The sequence below is a fragment of the Amphibalanus amphitrite genome, unplaced genomic scaffold (assembly GCF_019059575.1).
Source record: "Amphibalanus amphitrite isolate SeventyFive unplaced genomic scaffold, NRLGWU_Aamphi_draft 001422F_arrow, whole genome shotgun sequence".
In the NCBI taxonomy this organism is placed as follows: domain Eukaryota; kingdom Metazoa; phylum Arthropoda; class Thecostraca; order Balanomorpha; family Balanidae; genus Amphibalanus; species Amphibalanus amphitrite.
The window spans coordinates 137,720-152,087 of record NW_024882915.1 but is presented as its reverse complement, the minus strand read 5'-3'; the positions used below and the strand labels follow the sequence as shown (position 1 = coordinate 152,087).

General features: G+C 46.9%; 1 protein-coding gene across 3 annotated transcripts in view; it reads right to left on the bottom strand.

Moving 5' to 3' along the window:
* Positions 1-14,368, bottom strand: part of LOC122372947 (protocadherin-16-like) — an 82,942-nt gene that overhangs the window by 16,808 nt on the left and 51,766 nt on the right. For all 3 annotated transcript variants that reach the window (XM_043350633.1, XM_043350632.1, XM_043350634.1), the window contains exons 6-7: positions 5,050-5,234; positions 721-834 (exon numbers count right to left, since the gene is read on the bottom strand). In XM_043350633.1, the coding sequence (XP_043206568.1) occupies positions 721-834; positions 5,050-5,234 (299 nt within the window). The remainder of the gene's footprint in view (positions 1-720; positions 835-5,049; positions 5,235-14,368) is intronic.

The following is a 14,368-nucleotide window of genomic DNA, read 5'->3' as shown; positions in this document are numbered from 1 at the left end:
CCTGAGCTTCACATCATACGGCTCGCTCGTATTTCAAACAGATACCCTACATCGAAAATCGTATTTTTAAGGAATCGTTAACGTTTGTTCGAAGCACGACTGAGTAGTAGGTTGAGGAGTGATGGTCCTCTTGGTCCTATATATGTACAAGAGTCAACAAGAGCCTAGCATTTACCTGACCGTCTGCTGCAATTGACTTCAATTGCTATGAATTGCTATGCAATTCATAGCACGTGAAGCGTCAGCGAAATTCATAGACCTTCACAGATGGCAGGGATGTCGTTTGTACAGAGGTCGCTGATGGGCACGGGTCAATGCCGCAGTCGTGGGCGGAGCCTAATGTCATATGACGTAGAAAGCCTCTATCCAGGATGGAAAAACAGTTAATATTACGAGTCAATGACAAGTGCCTGAAATATTGAAATGGCGATAAAATATCTAAATTGTAAAAGTTTCGGCCTGTCTTGAAACGGCCATGTCCTGAGCTTGGTTGAAATTCCTCCACGCATTTAAAAATAATCGCGAAAAATTAGGGTCTCAAGGGGTCTGGCGTTAACAGTAGTCAGCTATATACCATCAGCCGGGGACGTCCATAGTCAGCTACCACCAGCCGGGGGACGTCCCTAGTCAGCTACCATCAGCGGGGGAGTTCCACGATTCCACGCGTGCACTCAAATGGCATGGCACACAGGTATGGCATACACGTATGTTATTTCTTACCTTGCGATCGAGCGCCTCTGCAGTGTAACCGGTGTAGCCGAACTCCGGAGGCATGTTGTCCACGTCAGTTACATTTATAATGACGTCACTGGTGGATTTCAGACCACCCCGGTCCTGCGGCACACACCGAGCGAGCAGCCCATGTAACAGGAAGGCTTCAGTTATAGTGACGTCACTGGTGGATTTCAGGATGCACAGAGAGCAGCCCTTGTAGCAGGGCGGTCACAGTTATAGTTACGTCACTGGTGGATTTAGGACAGGCAGAGAGCAGCCCTTGTAGCAGGGCGGTCACAGTTATATGACGTCACTGGTGGACTCCAGGACAGACAATTCTTCGGACACTTGTTGTTGAGGGTCGTCCTTGGGCTTGCCTGGGACGGCTGCTATATGTAGTATAGGTCGCCAGTAACTGTTGAGGGGCGCCGCACACTGGTCGGAAACGCTCCAGCGAGAGACCAGCGGCCTTTCCGCAAAAGTGTTTTGCTTCTTATTTCGCAACTACAGAGTCTTTCATAATGAATATTATTTTTAAAACGCGAAGTAGATTCTGGGAATTTCTGTTGATGTAGTTCAAACTGCCACACTTCACCTAACTTCTCTTATGTGCGGACATGAAATGCCTCCCCCTACAACACGGGTAAGCTCTTTTTTCACGCAGGCGTTTTGGGTGGTCGTGGGAAACGGCTCACTGAAGCGCACGGCTGTCCACCGTCAGACGCGTAACCACGAGTCTGAAGTTACTGGGGACCACATGGAGGGCCGCGAAGACCAAATATGATATTTCAGGATCAGCCTTCGCCGGAGTGTGTGTATGTGTGTGTGTGGGGGGGGAGGGTGGGGGCGTTTTTGGGCACACCTGCCAGCTTTTTTGCGCGTGTAAGGTAAACTTCGGCGCGCACCGCCGTGAAACTTGGTATAGCTTATGATGCTTCAATTTCGCATCGTGTGTAAAATTTTGGCCCCAGGTCACCTAAGGTCAGGTCACCATGGCAAATAAAGTAACCATGCCTCTAAAACTTTGTGACTCTGTCATTCCTATAGTTTACACCCCAGAAGTTTGAAACTCGAGCCTTTACTTGAGGAAATCAGTATGAAAAAATCGTATACCTATCTCAAAGTTTTCACATCGGTAACCTAGTGTCAGGTCAATTTTACGACCTCTCCATTATAGATCATTGGGAGAAAATTGAAATGCTCTTCTTTTGGCCGAAAAGACATTCAAACACCGTGACACGGGTAAACATGGCACATTGAACCGGAAAATTGCATCTGTGACCCCTCTATGCCCCTCAGCTCATTTCAGGTCATAAACATCTCCAACAGTGTGTTTACACAACTTTTGGTAGAAACACGCTAGAGCTCTGAAAACATCATGAATGTGTTCAGCTCAACAATACCAATCAAATGACATGCAACATGAGTCCATGACCTTTTCCGTGATCTGGACCAGGGGTCAAATTTTAAAGTTGACCTTTTTCAGGTCAACTTATAGTTCATTCGACGCGTCTCGATGAGACAAACGCGATGCCGGTAAAATCAGCGTCATACAAGTCCAAAGCTATGATGCAAAAACCTTTTCCGCAAAAAAAACGCCAGCCTGGAAGCTAAAGCGTTGACCTTAGGTCAAATCTGAGAGCATTAATCAGAAAGGCCTTTGAAAGCGCTATCGAATGCGCTTTCCCGCAGCATTGCAGCTCTATTGGTTCCTGTCTTATGCGCCGATTTGTGAAAAGTTGTCAAAATTGGGAACACAATTTCGTGAAAATGTTGCTTTTGGTGACCTGCAGTGACCTCAGCAGTGACCTGGTCAAAAAATGATGTGGGTAATTCTGAAAGATACTGTAGAGAGCTATCTGTTGCTTTTTACCTCGTCTTTCTAACTTACTTTGTTACTTTCCGAGATAACCTGGTGTGGCCAAAAAGCCCCCCCCCCCACCATGGCGAAGCTGGCTGAGAGGCCCACCCGTGCGCTGCTAGTTAAACAAAACATCCATAGTTTTATCTTACGTTGAGTACATATTACTCTTCACGTCGATTTAGAGACAATATTTCGCTAAACCCTCGCCCGCACATGGGGGTGGGGGTTACCACCCCCAGGTAGTTTTTCTGCTCTACACTCAACATTTTGTAAGCTAGAAGCCTGATTTTTCGTATAGCTGCTCCTCTATCCTTTCTTAACCCTCGCCCATGTAGGGGGGGGTTGGTGCAACCCCCCCTGAGGTTTTTCGGAAATAGTGCAAAAACGGCGGCGCGCAGCGCCGCCAAATTTTGGGTACCTTATGGGGCAAACCTTGCGCATCTTTTGATAAAAAAATTTGACCGGGTCATGTCAGGTCACGGAGTTATGACGTCACAAAGGGAACAGCCTCCGGCCGGATTTTCACAAACTGAGTGCCAACGCCCGAGGTTTCCTGCCGGTGGTACGGACATCGGGTGATGGATCGTGATGAAACTTCCCATGCATGTTGGGGCAAGTATTGGCTATCATATGGTATAAGAAACTTGACCGGGTCAGGTCAGGTCACGGAGCTATGACGTCACAAGAGGAACAGCGTCCGGTACTATTTTTGAAAAGCGCCCGTACCACTATTTTGCTATTTCTTGTCACCTCAATGGGAATATGCAGCAATATTAGCTTCTATAGGGAGCAAATGGACCTCCCAAATCCAAAAATACAATCAGATTTCAAAAATTTAAATTTTGATTTTTCGAATTTCTGCCGCCGACTGTGACCTTGCCGACTTCCGGCGCTCCCAACGCGCCATTTTTAGAGCTAGGGAAACGAAATACATACCAAACGATAGAGAATTGATCAAGGAACACGATAGTGAAGGTTTCAAGTCGATATCTCCCACCATTTTGCCGCAATCGCCGCCGAAAGTTGAAAAAAGTCTATTTTTCCGAAAATTTGACCTTTGACCGGTCAAAAGTAGGTCAAATGTTGACCTAGGACCAAAAAATATACCACCAATCGCGAGATCTCGGCGAGAGCAATCCGTTGGTCTTTTCCGCTAAGCTCTACGACGCTCCGTTTTCAAACGCCAAGGGGGGGGGGTCGCACCAACCCCCCCCCCTGCATGGGCGAAGGTGGCAGATCGCCGTTTACGGGCGAGGGTTAATGTTCACTGAAAATTTCAAGTTTCTGTAGTTTTTACTTTCGGAGATATGACCCTGTTTTTCAGCTCATGTCATGACCCAAATGACCAATTCTCAACATATTGCGTTGGCCATGGGCCTTGTGAGCTGTTGACACCTTGATTTCGGCCTTTTTTGACAATCTTACCTCCCACCTATCATGGAACATGTTGTTCGACGATGCACAGATGTCAAGGTCAGGGTTAAGGTCAACCTAGGTCATCTAAAATAATTGTGTTTTAGGCAAGCTGAATTTACTGTTCGTGATTTTTTTGGCTGCATTTTTGATAAAAGCTTCTCAGATCATGATTTCATATAATATGGACACATAAACAATCGGTGCACACATCTGTATACACACAGACACACACAGACATATAAACACATATCATTGACCTTGACCTAACTTGACCTGAAATGACCTCAGCAGCAAAAACCTGGTCGGGTAGTGTGACGAAGAGGTTCTAGCTGGCTTGGCACCAGAAAATGGCATCGTCATCGGTATATGATAAGCAGCGCACTTGATATTCAACGGTGACCCAACACAGCAACATTTTTTAGTTTGACCTGACCTGGAAGGTCAATGACTGACCTGAGAAGGTAAAACTGGGTGTCATTGGATTTGTCTCTTCCTAAAGAATCTTTTTGGTCTTACCGCGAAGCTCTATCTCCAACAAGAATGAAATGGCGCGGGGGGTGGCAACCCCCCCCCCCATGCGCGTTCTAGGATGGGAAAATGGCATGTGCGGGCGAGGGTTAAGCAAATTGAGGTCGTCAGTTTTACTGGGGACGGTCCCCAGTAACCCAAAAGTTACTAAGGACCGGTCTCCAGTGTCCCCAGTGGTGGTTACGCGCCTGTCCACCGTATGATTCGGGGACACTTGAAAAAAGGAGCACAATGTCCGCTCTAAAATGATCACAGGCTTGTGAACAGATTCCAGAATGTCACAGCTAAGTGCAAGGAACAAAACGCACGGAAGGTCATGTTTTGGGCTGCCGTGGTCGACGGGCGTGTCTTCATCCACTGGTTCGCTTCTGGCTTATCAGTGACCGGGCCAGCTTATCTGAGGCTGCTTAGTGCTCAAGGAAGAATTATGGCCTCATGTGCCTGCGTCCACCAGCGCCTGCCGTTGCACTGGGTGGCCGATCCAGGGGTCTCGGGTTCGAGCCCCGCCGGGTGCGGATATTACCCACCTGTGCCGTCACGGTGAGTTGGTACTCGGTCTGCCGGCTCCAGTCCAGTGCCCTGTTCAACACCAGCCGGGTGAGGTAGGTGGCCGGCTGTGTGGACGTCTGCTCAGCTGGTGTGAGGTTGAACGTGCCGGTCCCGTCCTCCAGAGAAAACGTCACCGCATTGTTGGTGGGGTCACCGTCGTAATCTGAAAGCAGCGAGTGGTGGGGAGGAGGCAGCGAGTGGTGGGGATGAGGCACGGCCTTCAGGCGCCCGCGGCCTGGTGGGGCCCGTTTATAACGCGACCTGGTGGTGGGGGAGCTATTTTTTGCCCACTCCCCGTATCTCCGAAAATACTGGACGGATCCGCAAAATTCAATTGGTGTTCCAAAGCCCTATCAAATTTGTCAAGGAAACTCCAATTTTATTGACCTCGGGGTCACCAATGACGTCACAGGTCACTCTCTGCCCCACTCTCCCCTACTCAGTTCACGTTGAGTTCAGTTTCGCTGTAACTGTATCAGTTCAATTGGTCTCCCAAATAACCGCAATATATTCGTTCAGACTGGCTTCGCTGATTCTGGCCCTCGCTCTAATTGATAATCGCTGTAATTGAATTCGCTGAATTGACAATCGTTCCGAGAGTGTATTGTAGCATTGTTTGGAATGGAGCGGCTGCTACCCATCTGAAAAGGATCGAACGCGTTCAGCACAAGTTCTTGATGCGGCTGAGTAGTCGTTGTCACGTGGCGGACGCCTCACTGGAATATATTATATAATGATCTCCTACGTGCTTTCAAAGTAGGGACTCTAGCGGCTCGTCGTGCACAGCATGACATTTTATTTATTCGGAATGTCCATCAGCATGTCATCAACTCGCCCTTTCTTTTAGAACATATGCCTATTTTAGTGCCCGCTAGATCGTTTCGGAACACCAATGTCTTTTTAGTTCCTTTTGGCAGGACAAACACTGTCAAAAATGGCATTTTTAGTCGTGCTCCCAGCCGATGCAACGCATTCCTGCGGAGCAACGCAGATGTTGATGTATGGACGGAGGGTACAGCTGGTTTCAAAAATAGGGTGGTGCGCTATGTACACTGTACAGTGGATCTTATTAGGATCTCCAGACGTAACTAGATGGCGTTGAGCCTTAGTCGAGTCCATGTCAAATTCAAGGAGAGGTCACTACCGAGCTGGGCCCGATGGGGAGGTGGGCGGGGAGGGGGGGGGGTGGCGAGGTCACGGTGCGGGTGACCTGTCAAACAGCCCCGGCGCGGTGGGGCACTGCCGTAGGCAAATGGCGCACTCCAGTGTTGTTCCATATCGCGGTGGTGGGCCGGGCGGCCGGTTAGCTTGGCAGCTTGGAAGGAAAGGATAATGAGGCATGGTTTTGCTGTGGCCGGTTCACTTACTGTTACTTATGATGCACCCAGAGTAACGCAAATGTGGCGTTGATAATGCAGCTGGCAATGGAATGCTAGCGAATGCTCCGAGCGCCTAGCTATAAGGATTAAGATTATTTATGTCTCCTGAAATTTTCATTGAATATAATTCAAGCACTAGAGAGATCGTATTCGCTCGCCAGTTTTTTGACCGGCTGGCGTTTCTTGCGTAGAGCGCCCTTGGGCAAATATTTAGGCATAACGCAGGTGACTTTTTTTTGCTGGTAAGACGCCTTTAGGGTCAAATCAAGCAGTGGCGGCGGAACACCTTTAATGAAGTGGGGGCAATGCCGACTTTTGGTCCCATTCTTTCCATGCAACGCCCATAGGGCTAATGTTAAAATGCCAAAATCAAACGGGGGCACGGTGCCCCGATGCCCCCCCCCCCGTTCCGCCACCACATGAAATCAAGTCGCTAAGAGACGATGAGGAAAAGTGGACGAACGCCACATTTCTGTGCATGAAGTCTCGAGTTATAAAAAGCTAAAAGTTATTTTACGTGTAAGCTGAAAAACAATAAGATCAGTTAATAAAATATTTGACCCGAAATTAACTTCTGTTTTGTCTGACCATGATTGCATGTATGACCCCGGTCCAGCCTGGTTCAACTCGGCCCAACCTGGTTCGGCTCCCCCTTTTTTAATATAAATTTGGCCCGAACCTTTTGAATGGAAGGAATCACAAGGAGAGAGTCCCCGCCAAGCTGAGCTTGTTAACCCTCGCGGGCCCGGGGGGGGGGGCGTTTTTCGCCCCCCCCCTGGCGAATATTTGCGATAACTCACGAACGCTTAGGGATAGGAAGGCGAAACTTTCAGTACCTTTTCTCCCATCAATTTGACATCTTCTGAAGTAAAAAATTTGGACCTAGCCCCCTTGATGACGCCAAAAGGTCCATTTTTCTAGACCCCTGCACGGCAACCTTCGGAGTCACAGACGCAAACTTCAAATAGCTGCTAAAAATAGAGTTTTAGAGATAAAGACAAATTACGAGCACGGCTGTGTAGCGTTTGACCTAGAAAAAATTAGAAAAATAGTTTCGGTGACCTAAGGTCAGAGATCAGGTCAACGACCCCGAAATGTGGTTTTAGTTTTTCGCAAACAACTTCGACAAAAATGGTCCTAGAGCTACGGCAGTGGTACCATCGCATTTGCCTTGTCAAGCCGCGTCGAATGGTATATATTTTGTTCGGAAAAGGTCAAGTTTCATGTTGACCTCACGTGACCTCGAATGACCTCTGGTTGACCTTGACACATGAAAGGTCGTTTATGATGGATTTGTACCCGCTGATCACGAATCTGGCATCTATTTTCCTCTAAGCCTTCATTTAGAGCTTCCGGATGGCAAAATTGTCTTATTTATTATTACTAACTTGAATCAGTGAAATAGCCTCTAGCAGGGATACTCTTCTGTGACCTTGACCTTTGAGCAGCCTTGTATCGTAAGATGAACCACAAATAGGGAACTGATAAGCCTCAAAACATTTCAAAACATCTTGGAAGTTAGCACGCAAGATGTGCGAAAAAGTGCCAAGTTTGAGGTCAATTTTGAGCGTGACCTTGACCTTGACCTTTGATTTGGAGCACATTTTCAGAATCCTCAGATTCTCTTATTTCGTTTGACACCCAATTTTGCCGGTTTGATGCAGCCTGCCGTCCTCTAGAATGCTTACTTTGAGATCATTACACATGTGCCGGTTTTGGCCTTTGACCTTGACCTTTGACCTTGAAAATTGACCTGAGGTCAAAAATTTTGGGCGCATTAGAATCGTCTCGTAAGGACCTTTTGTTTGGTATCGCTTTTGTTTCCGTAGCTCCCTTATTTACGGAGTTAGACAGGGGGGGGGGGGCGAAAAACGCCCCCCCCCGGGCTGCGGTGGTTGGGATTATCCCCCGGGCCCGGCCGGGTTAAGCGTTGAAACCTGCCATCTACCTACCCTCCGATCAAGCAATTCCTGGTCTATTGCAGAATGCAGACTATGATTTTGAGGTTTAGTCTATGGCAAAATGGTCTATGGTTTAGAGTCCAAATTTTAACGTGCGCACCTAGCCGCGCACGGCCGGTCCCCTCGCTGACTTCGCCTGGCAGCGGCCTGCCACCAACCACTACCATACCCGTCAGGAGGCTAAAAAACGTCAAGCACACGTCGTGTTTCGAACCCGGACTTTTGCAACCGGGACGTGCGCCTTCACCACATGGCACATGGAGTCCAACGCTCTACCGACCGAGCTACCAGGAGTCCGGGACGGACATTTACCTTGGGGTTTCGCCTCGTGACATTGACAGACGTCAGACACATTGGCCGAACTTTAGCCGAAACACTGAGCACGCTGCGCAGGGCGATAGGTGCTCGTAGCGTTGAGGTTGGGTAACCTGTGAGCTGAACGCGATGTCGTGAGTTCGAGCCCCACTCCCGGGTCTGGTTTTATCTAGACACAACCAAAACCTTTCCTTCTTCTGCAACACAGCTAAGCACGATGACATCTTTCCCCAATATCTTTCCCCAATATCCTCCCCAAAAGTCAAAATTATCGCTTATAAACGTTTAGCTAAGTTTCAGTTTTAGGAAAATATTTTTGGTCATTTGTCTGGAGCCATTTCAACTCTTTTTTCTTTTGTAGGAAGTATCATTAGAATATATGACCTTCTCCTCGGAAAATGACCAAATGAATGAAAATGATTATTTATTGATGAATTGATGATATTTCGGTCACAGACCTTCGTCTAAAGGCCGGAACACAGCTTTTAAGCTCGCAAATCGCGTCTCGCTTCTCCCATTGCAATACATGGCATATTTTCAGCTCCCAACACGCAGGTCGTCTCGCTTTTACGCCGCGAAATCACGCCGGATCCCGCTCGGAAAACGCGAGCGAAACGCGAGCGAAACGCAAGCAAAATCAGTCCGGCGCGGGTTGCAAGCTGAAAAGTTGAATCTGTTTCAACTTTTCAGCTTCTCTGCTCGCGAAATGCAAGCGTAATAGCGTCAGTAACCATGGAAACCAAATAAAGCACCTTGGCTTACGGCAATTTTAACTAAATACCGGCGTGGTCTCCTGCTTTCAGCACATCGGTATTCATTTGATTGACAATTTTATACGTAAAATGTATTAAATTGTTTAGTTTTTATGTTTCGATGTTTAAAGAAATCTTAACACGTATCTTGTACTGCGGTCAACATAAAATGAGGAATCCGTGGATTTTTTCTCAAAAACCTCCCCTTCGTAATTTTCTTCAAAATCAGTAAAACATAAATTTGATTAGAAAAATGGTAGCTTTTACTTCCGTTCAAAAAATTATATGCCTGGCATGTAAATTTCGGGCTGTAGACAAATTTTGACATTGTGGTCCCATTGCTTAGATGTTCAGCGTTTTCAAGAGTAATTTCATCTAGTTCCGTAAAACCACAACGACTTTGTAGACAAAACTTTTCAGAATGGCAATGGGGGTAATTTTGCCGGTGCTAGTGGAACAGCTTTGACGGTGCTCTCAGGATCGCTATGCTGGAACGGCCGACTTGATAAGCAGTAGCGGCGAAACACCTTCAATTAATTAAGTGTGTGTTTGCGGGGGGGGGGGGCACTGCCCATTCTTTCCATGCAACACCCATAGGGCTTATGTTAAAATGGCAAAATCAAGGGGGGCCGGTGCCCCCCCCCTCCGTTCCCGGTTCCGCCACCTATGTAATGATAAGGTCGTCGTACCGAGCTGGTTGGGATTATAGCCGTTGGCGGTGGCATTGCGGCACAGTCTGTCTCCTAGGCGCTCATCAAGACACAGCTCAAAGCAGCACGACGAAGTTGCTAGGGATCTGCTCAAACCAAACTGATAGTCACATCTCCAGCTAGTAAACACTATTAACAACTCGTTTGCAGACATCGGAGGCCTATGAGATGTGACTTGTGAGGATTTGAGACTGAGCTGAGTAGTTTCTTTGATTGCTAATAATTTTTTAATTGAAATTAGTCGATTATTTCCTTACTAGAATAAACAGTTAACGTTTTTCTCACCACAAATAAAATGCAAATGTTTGATTTAGCAGTGTACCTATGCTAAGGAAGCGCATTTTCAGTTGTGCGGGAAAATGCTGAAATACGTGTAAGACCTGAGTCAAAATCATTCGAAGATAAGTCCGACATCGAGTCAGCCTAAAAATGCGTAAAGGACACATGCCACTGATGGCGCTGAAGCTAACTTGCCCGTAACATAAAATCCAGGCCTCAAATTAACACCGGCCAAATTGCTCTACCCCACCGGCCAAATAACCCTGCTAGCGGGGCAATTTAGCCGCTTTGCAGACCTTTGTAGAACGACAAATTCAAGCATAAGTAGTTGCTCTATCATTTTCAGCTTGCTGCATAAGAAAGTAAAATGAATGCTACACCTGTCAGCCTTGAGAGAGTGCAGAAGTATGTCGCCAATTTCGAGCTACAGCGGGGGCGCGGGTTAAACAGGGGCGCGGGTTAACCCTCGCCCCGTTGGGGGGGGGCCATTTTGGCCCCCCCCCTGTGGTTTTTCCTGAATAGCAAGAAAACGGCGGCGCGCAGCGCCGCCAAATTTTCAGTACCTTCCCGGGCATCAATTTGACACCTTCACACCAAATTTCAAGTCTTAGGTCACCTTAGGTCAGGAGTTATTGAGGTCACACTGAGGTCATGTTCGAGCAAAAATGAGCAAAAAACATGCAATCTTGAAACGCTCACCAAATCTACAGTTATCAAGCAATTTCAAAGTTCTTTATATGGTCTAGTAGACAAAAGGCGGCGCTACAAAACTGCTATCTCGGATTTTCAAAATTTTTGGTTTTTGACCCAAAAAAAATCAAAAAATTGATTTTTTTAGAAAAACTTTGAAAAAATCCAAAATTTTTCCGAATTTCGAAAAAAACCGGAATATATGTGATAGTCCCAGCGCTCTTCTATATACATACCAAATTTCAGATCGATATCTCGTTTTTTGGCCAAGTTATAGCGAAAAAACTGTTCAAAAATGATGACGTCAAATTTTTGAACTCAATTTTTAGCAATTCTAGACCTCGTACGGCAAAACAAAGACCACCATTGAACTCCCCGTGACGAGCTGCATCGATTCGATACCCATTTTATGCAAAAATATTAACTTTGAAATTTGACCTAATTTGACCTGACCTTGACCTGACCTTGACCTGACCTTGACCAAAACGTGATCTAAGCTGGCCCCAAAGGCTGCCTGACCCATATAATCGCATTTGTCATGTAAAATGGACCATAAAACATGTATCACACGACACTTTCATATTGTGACCCCCCCGTGACCTGACCTCTGTGACCTGACCTGGTATCAGTGACCTCAAATAGCAAAATATGTGTTTGAAGAACATTTCCCCATCGATGATTTTCAATGAAATGCATTTTACTCGATTTTACAACGCATTTCTTGAAGTGCCTGTAAACGGTGAAAATTGGACCTTTGACCTGACCTGTGACGTCATCGGTTTGACCTAGGTCAATAAAATTGGGTCACAAGGTAGTTCCCCGTTGGGGCTATCCAACGCCGTTTACCGCTTGTCGCTATGTTGCGTGGTTCTCGAGATCTTAGGGGGGGGCCAAAATGGCCCCCCCCAACCGGGCGCGTTGCTCGGCAGAGCCCAACGGGGCGCGGGTTAAACAAGACTGCAATGTCATGTTAACCCTCGCCCGCACATGGGGGAGGAGGAGGTTGCCATCCTCCCCCCCCCCCCAGGTAGTTTTTCTGCTCTGCACTCAACATTTTTAGAGCTAGAAGCCTGGTTTCGTATAGCTGCTCCTCTATCCTTTCTTGATGTCCACTGAAAAAATTTTAAGTTTCTGTGGTTTTTGGTTTCGGAGATATGACCTTGTTCTTCAGGTCATGTCATGACCCAAATGACAAATACCTATTATCTTGCGTTGGCTATGGGTCTTGTCAGCTTTTGACACCTTGATTTCGGCCTTTTTTGCCAGTCTTACCTTCCACCTATCATGGAACATGTTGTTCGACGATGTACAGATGTCAAGGTCAGGGTCAAGGTCAACCTATGTCATCTAAAATCATTGCGATTTAGTCAAGTTGAATTTACTTTTCGTGAAGTTTCTTTGACTGTATTTTTGGTTAAACCTTCTCATTTCATGATTTCATGTAATATGGATGTTACAGGAAGTTTGAGAAATCCGTGAGTTTGCAAACTCCCTAGTGAGTTTGCAAACTCCCTGACCCATCAGTGAGTTTGCAAACTCACTAGGGAGTTTACGAATTCACTAGGGAGTTTGCAAACTCACTGACCGGTCAGGGAGTTTGAGAAATTTCAGAGTGATTGGGCCAAATGAAAACAAGTGTGCAGCATGTGGGTGGCATACGTGCCGTCCGTGATGTTAAAACAAAGGAGGCTAGCTCTAAGGCCTCGCACGCTGACAAAAAGCTTATATTGTATTGTATTGTATTTAACATCTGGGGGGCATCCACAGGTAGTTGTGGCTATTACGCTCCCGCGTCATATGAGAATGGAACAAAAAGACATCACACTCAACATATCACACAAAACTCACCAAAACGCATGGCTATGCATGAATAGATTTCAGCTGACATACATGCAACCCATATGCATAAGCCTAAATCAGTGTTGAAAGCGACGTTTGAGCGATGATTTGAACTTGTTTGTTGACATGTCCGGAAAATCACTGGGCAGAGCGTTGTACTGCATGGCTGCACGGTAGCTGAACCTTCGACGCCCCGCAAACTCGACGATGTACTAGCTCTAAGGCCTCGCACGCTGACAAAAAGCTTATATTGTATTGTATTGTATGATCTATAACCTATATCTATATGTGATCTATAACCTCTCCGCCATAGACGTGGAGGTTATAGATCATATGCACACCATAAATACCTTTTTTATTTTAAACTGCTCAGTGAGTTACCCATGCATGTACCGCCGCTTTATTTAGTTATACATTTATTTAGTTCACGTCCCAATTAGACCCGTTCCACTCAAGTGTGGCTATTCCAGAGTCAGGCTAAATATATCAAAGTAGAAACAGCTCATTGTTGGTCACTTATGCTAAAGTACAGGCACACGCATCAATTCACGCCCATTCCAACTCCGCCATAGACGTGTCATCGAGAGCCGGCGCTGCTGGCAGCCAGCCCAGCTGTGATTGGCGCACGCTGCTTGTTTGTTTTTGTTTTGTTGGGTTAGGCCCTTTCGGTCTGACAAGACCATTTCAGAGTCGAACGAATGATAGGAATTATAGGGGGAGACATTGGTCTGGGCAGACACCCTATATGCAGAGTCGCCGGGGCTGAGCCCGTCCGAATTGACAGATCGACCAGCCCCCCAAGCACTCTTTGCACCCGGCTACGGGGTGCGCTCCCTCGGGAGCAGCGGTGCCGCTCCAAGGGAGCAGCCCGCATGAGATAAAGGTGCCTGTCCAGCCCGGAGTGGAGGTTTCGGCGTGGCCGTGGACGAGAAGGATTTCAGCATCCTGATTCCTGAGGATGGAAACGACGGAACGGAGGAGCACGTTGCTCCGAACCTCCCCTTTACATAGCCGCGAGTAGCATTTTTCGGTAAAACAATGAAAGATTTGTAAGCTTTTTGTCAGCGTGCGACGGTTATATAGGCCGTACCACTAGTCGCTTTTGTTTTAACATCACGGGCGGCACGTATGCCACCCTCATCTTACACATTTGATTTTATTTGGCCTAATCGTTCTGGAATTTCTCAAACTCCCTGACCGGTCAGTGAGTTTGCAAACTCCCTAGTGAATTTGCAAACTACCTAGTGAGTTTGCAAAGTCACTGATGGGTCAGGGAGTTTGCAAACTCACTAGGGAGTTTGCAAACTCACGGATTTCTCAAACTCCCTGTAACATGGACACATAAACAATCGGTGCACACATCAGTATACAC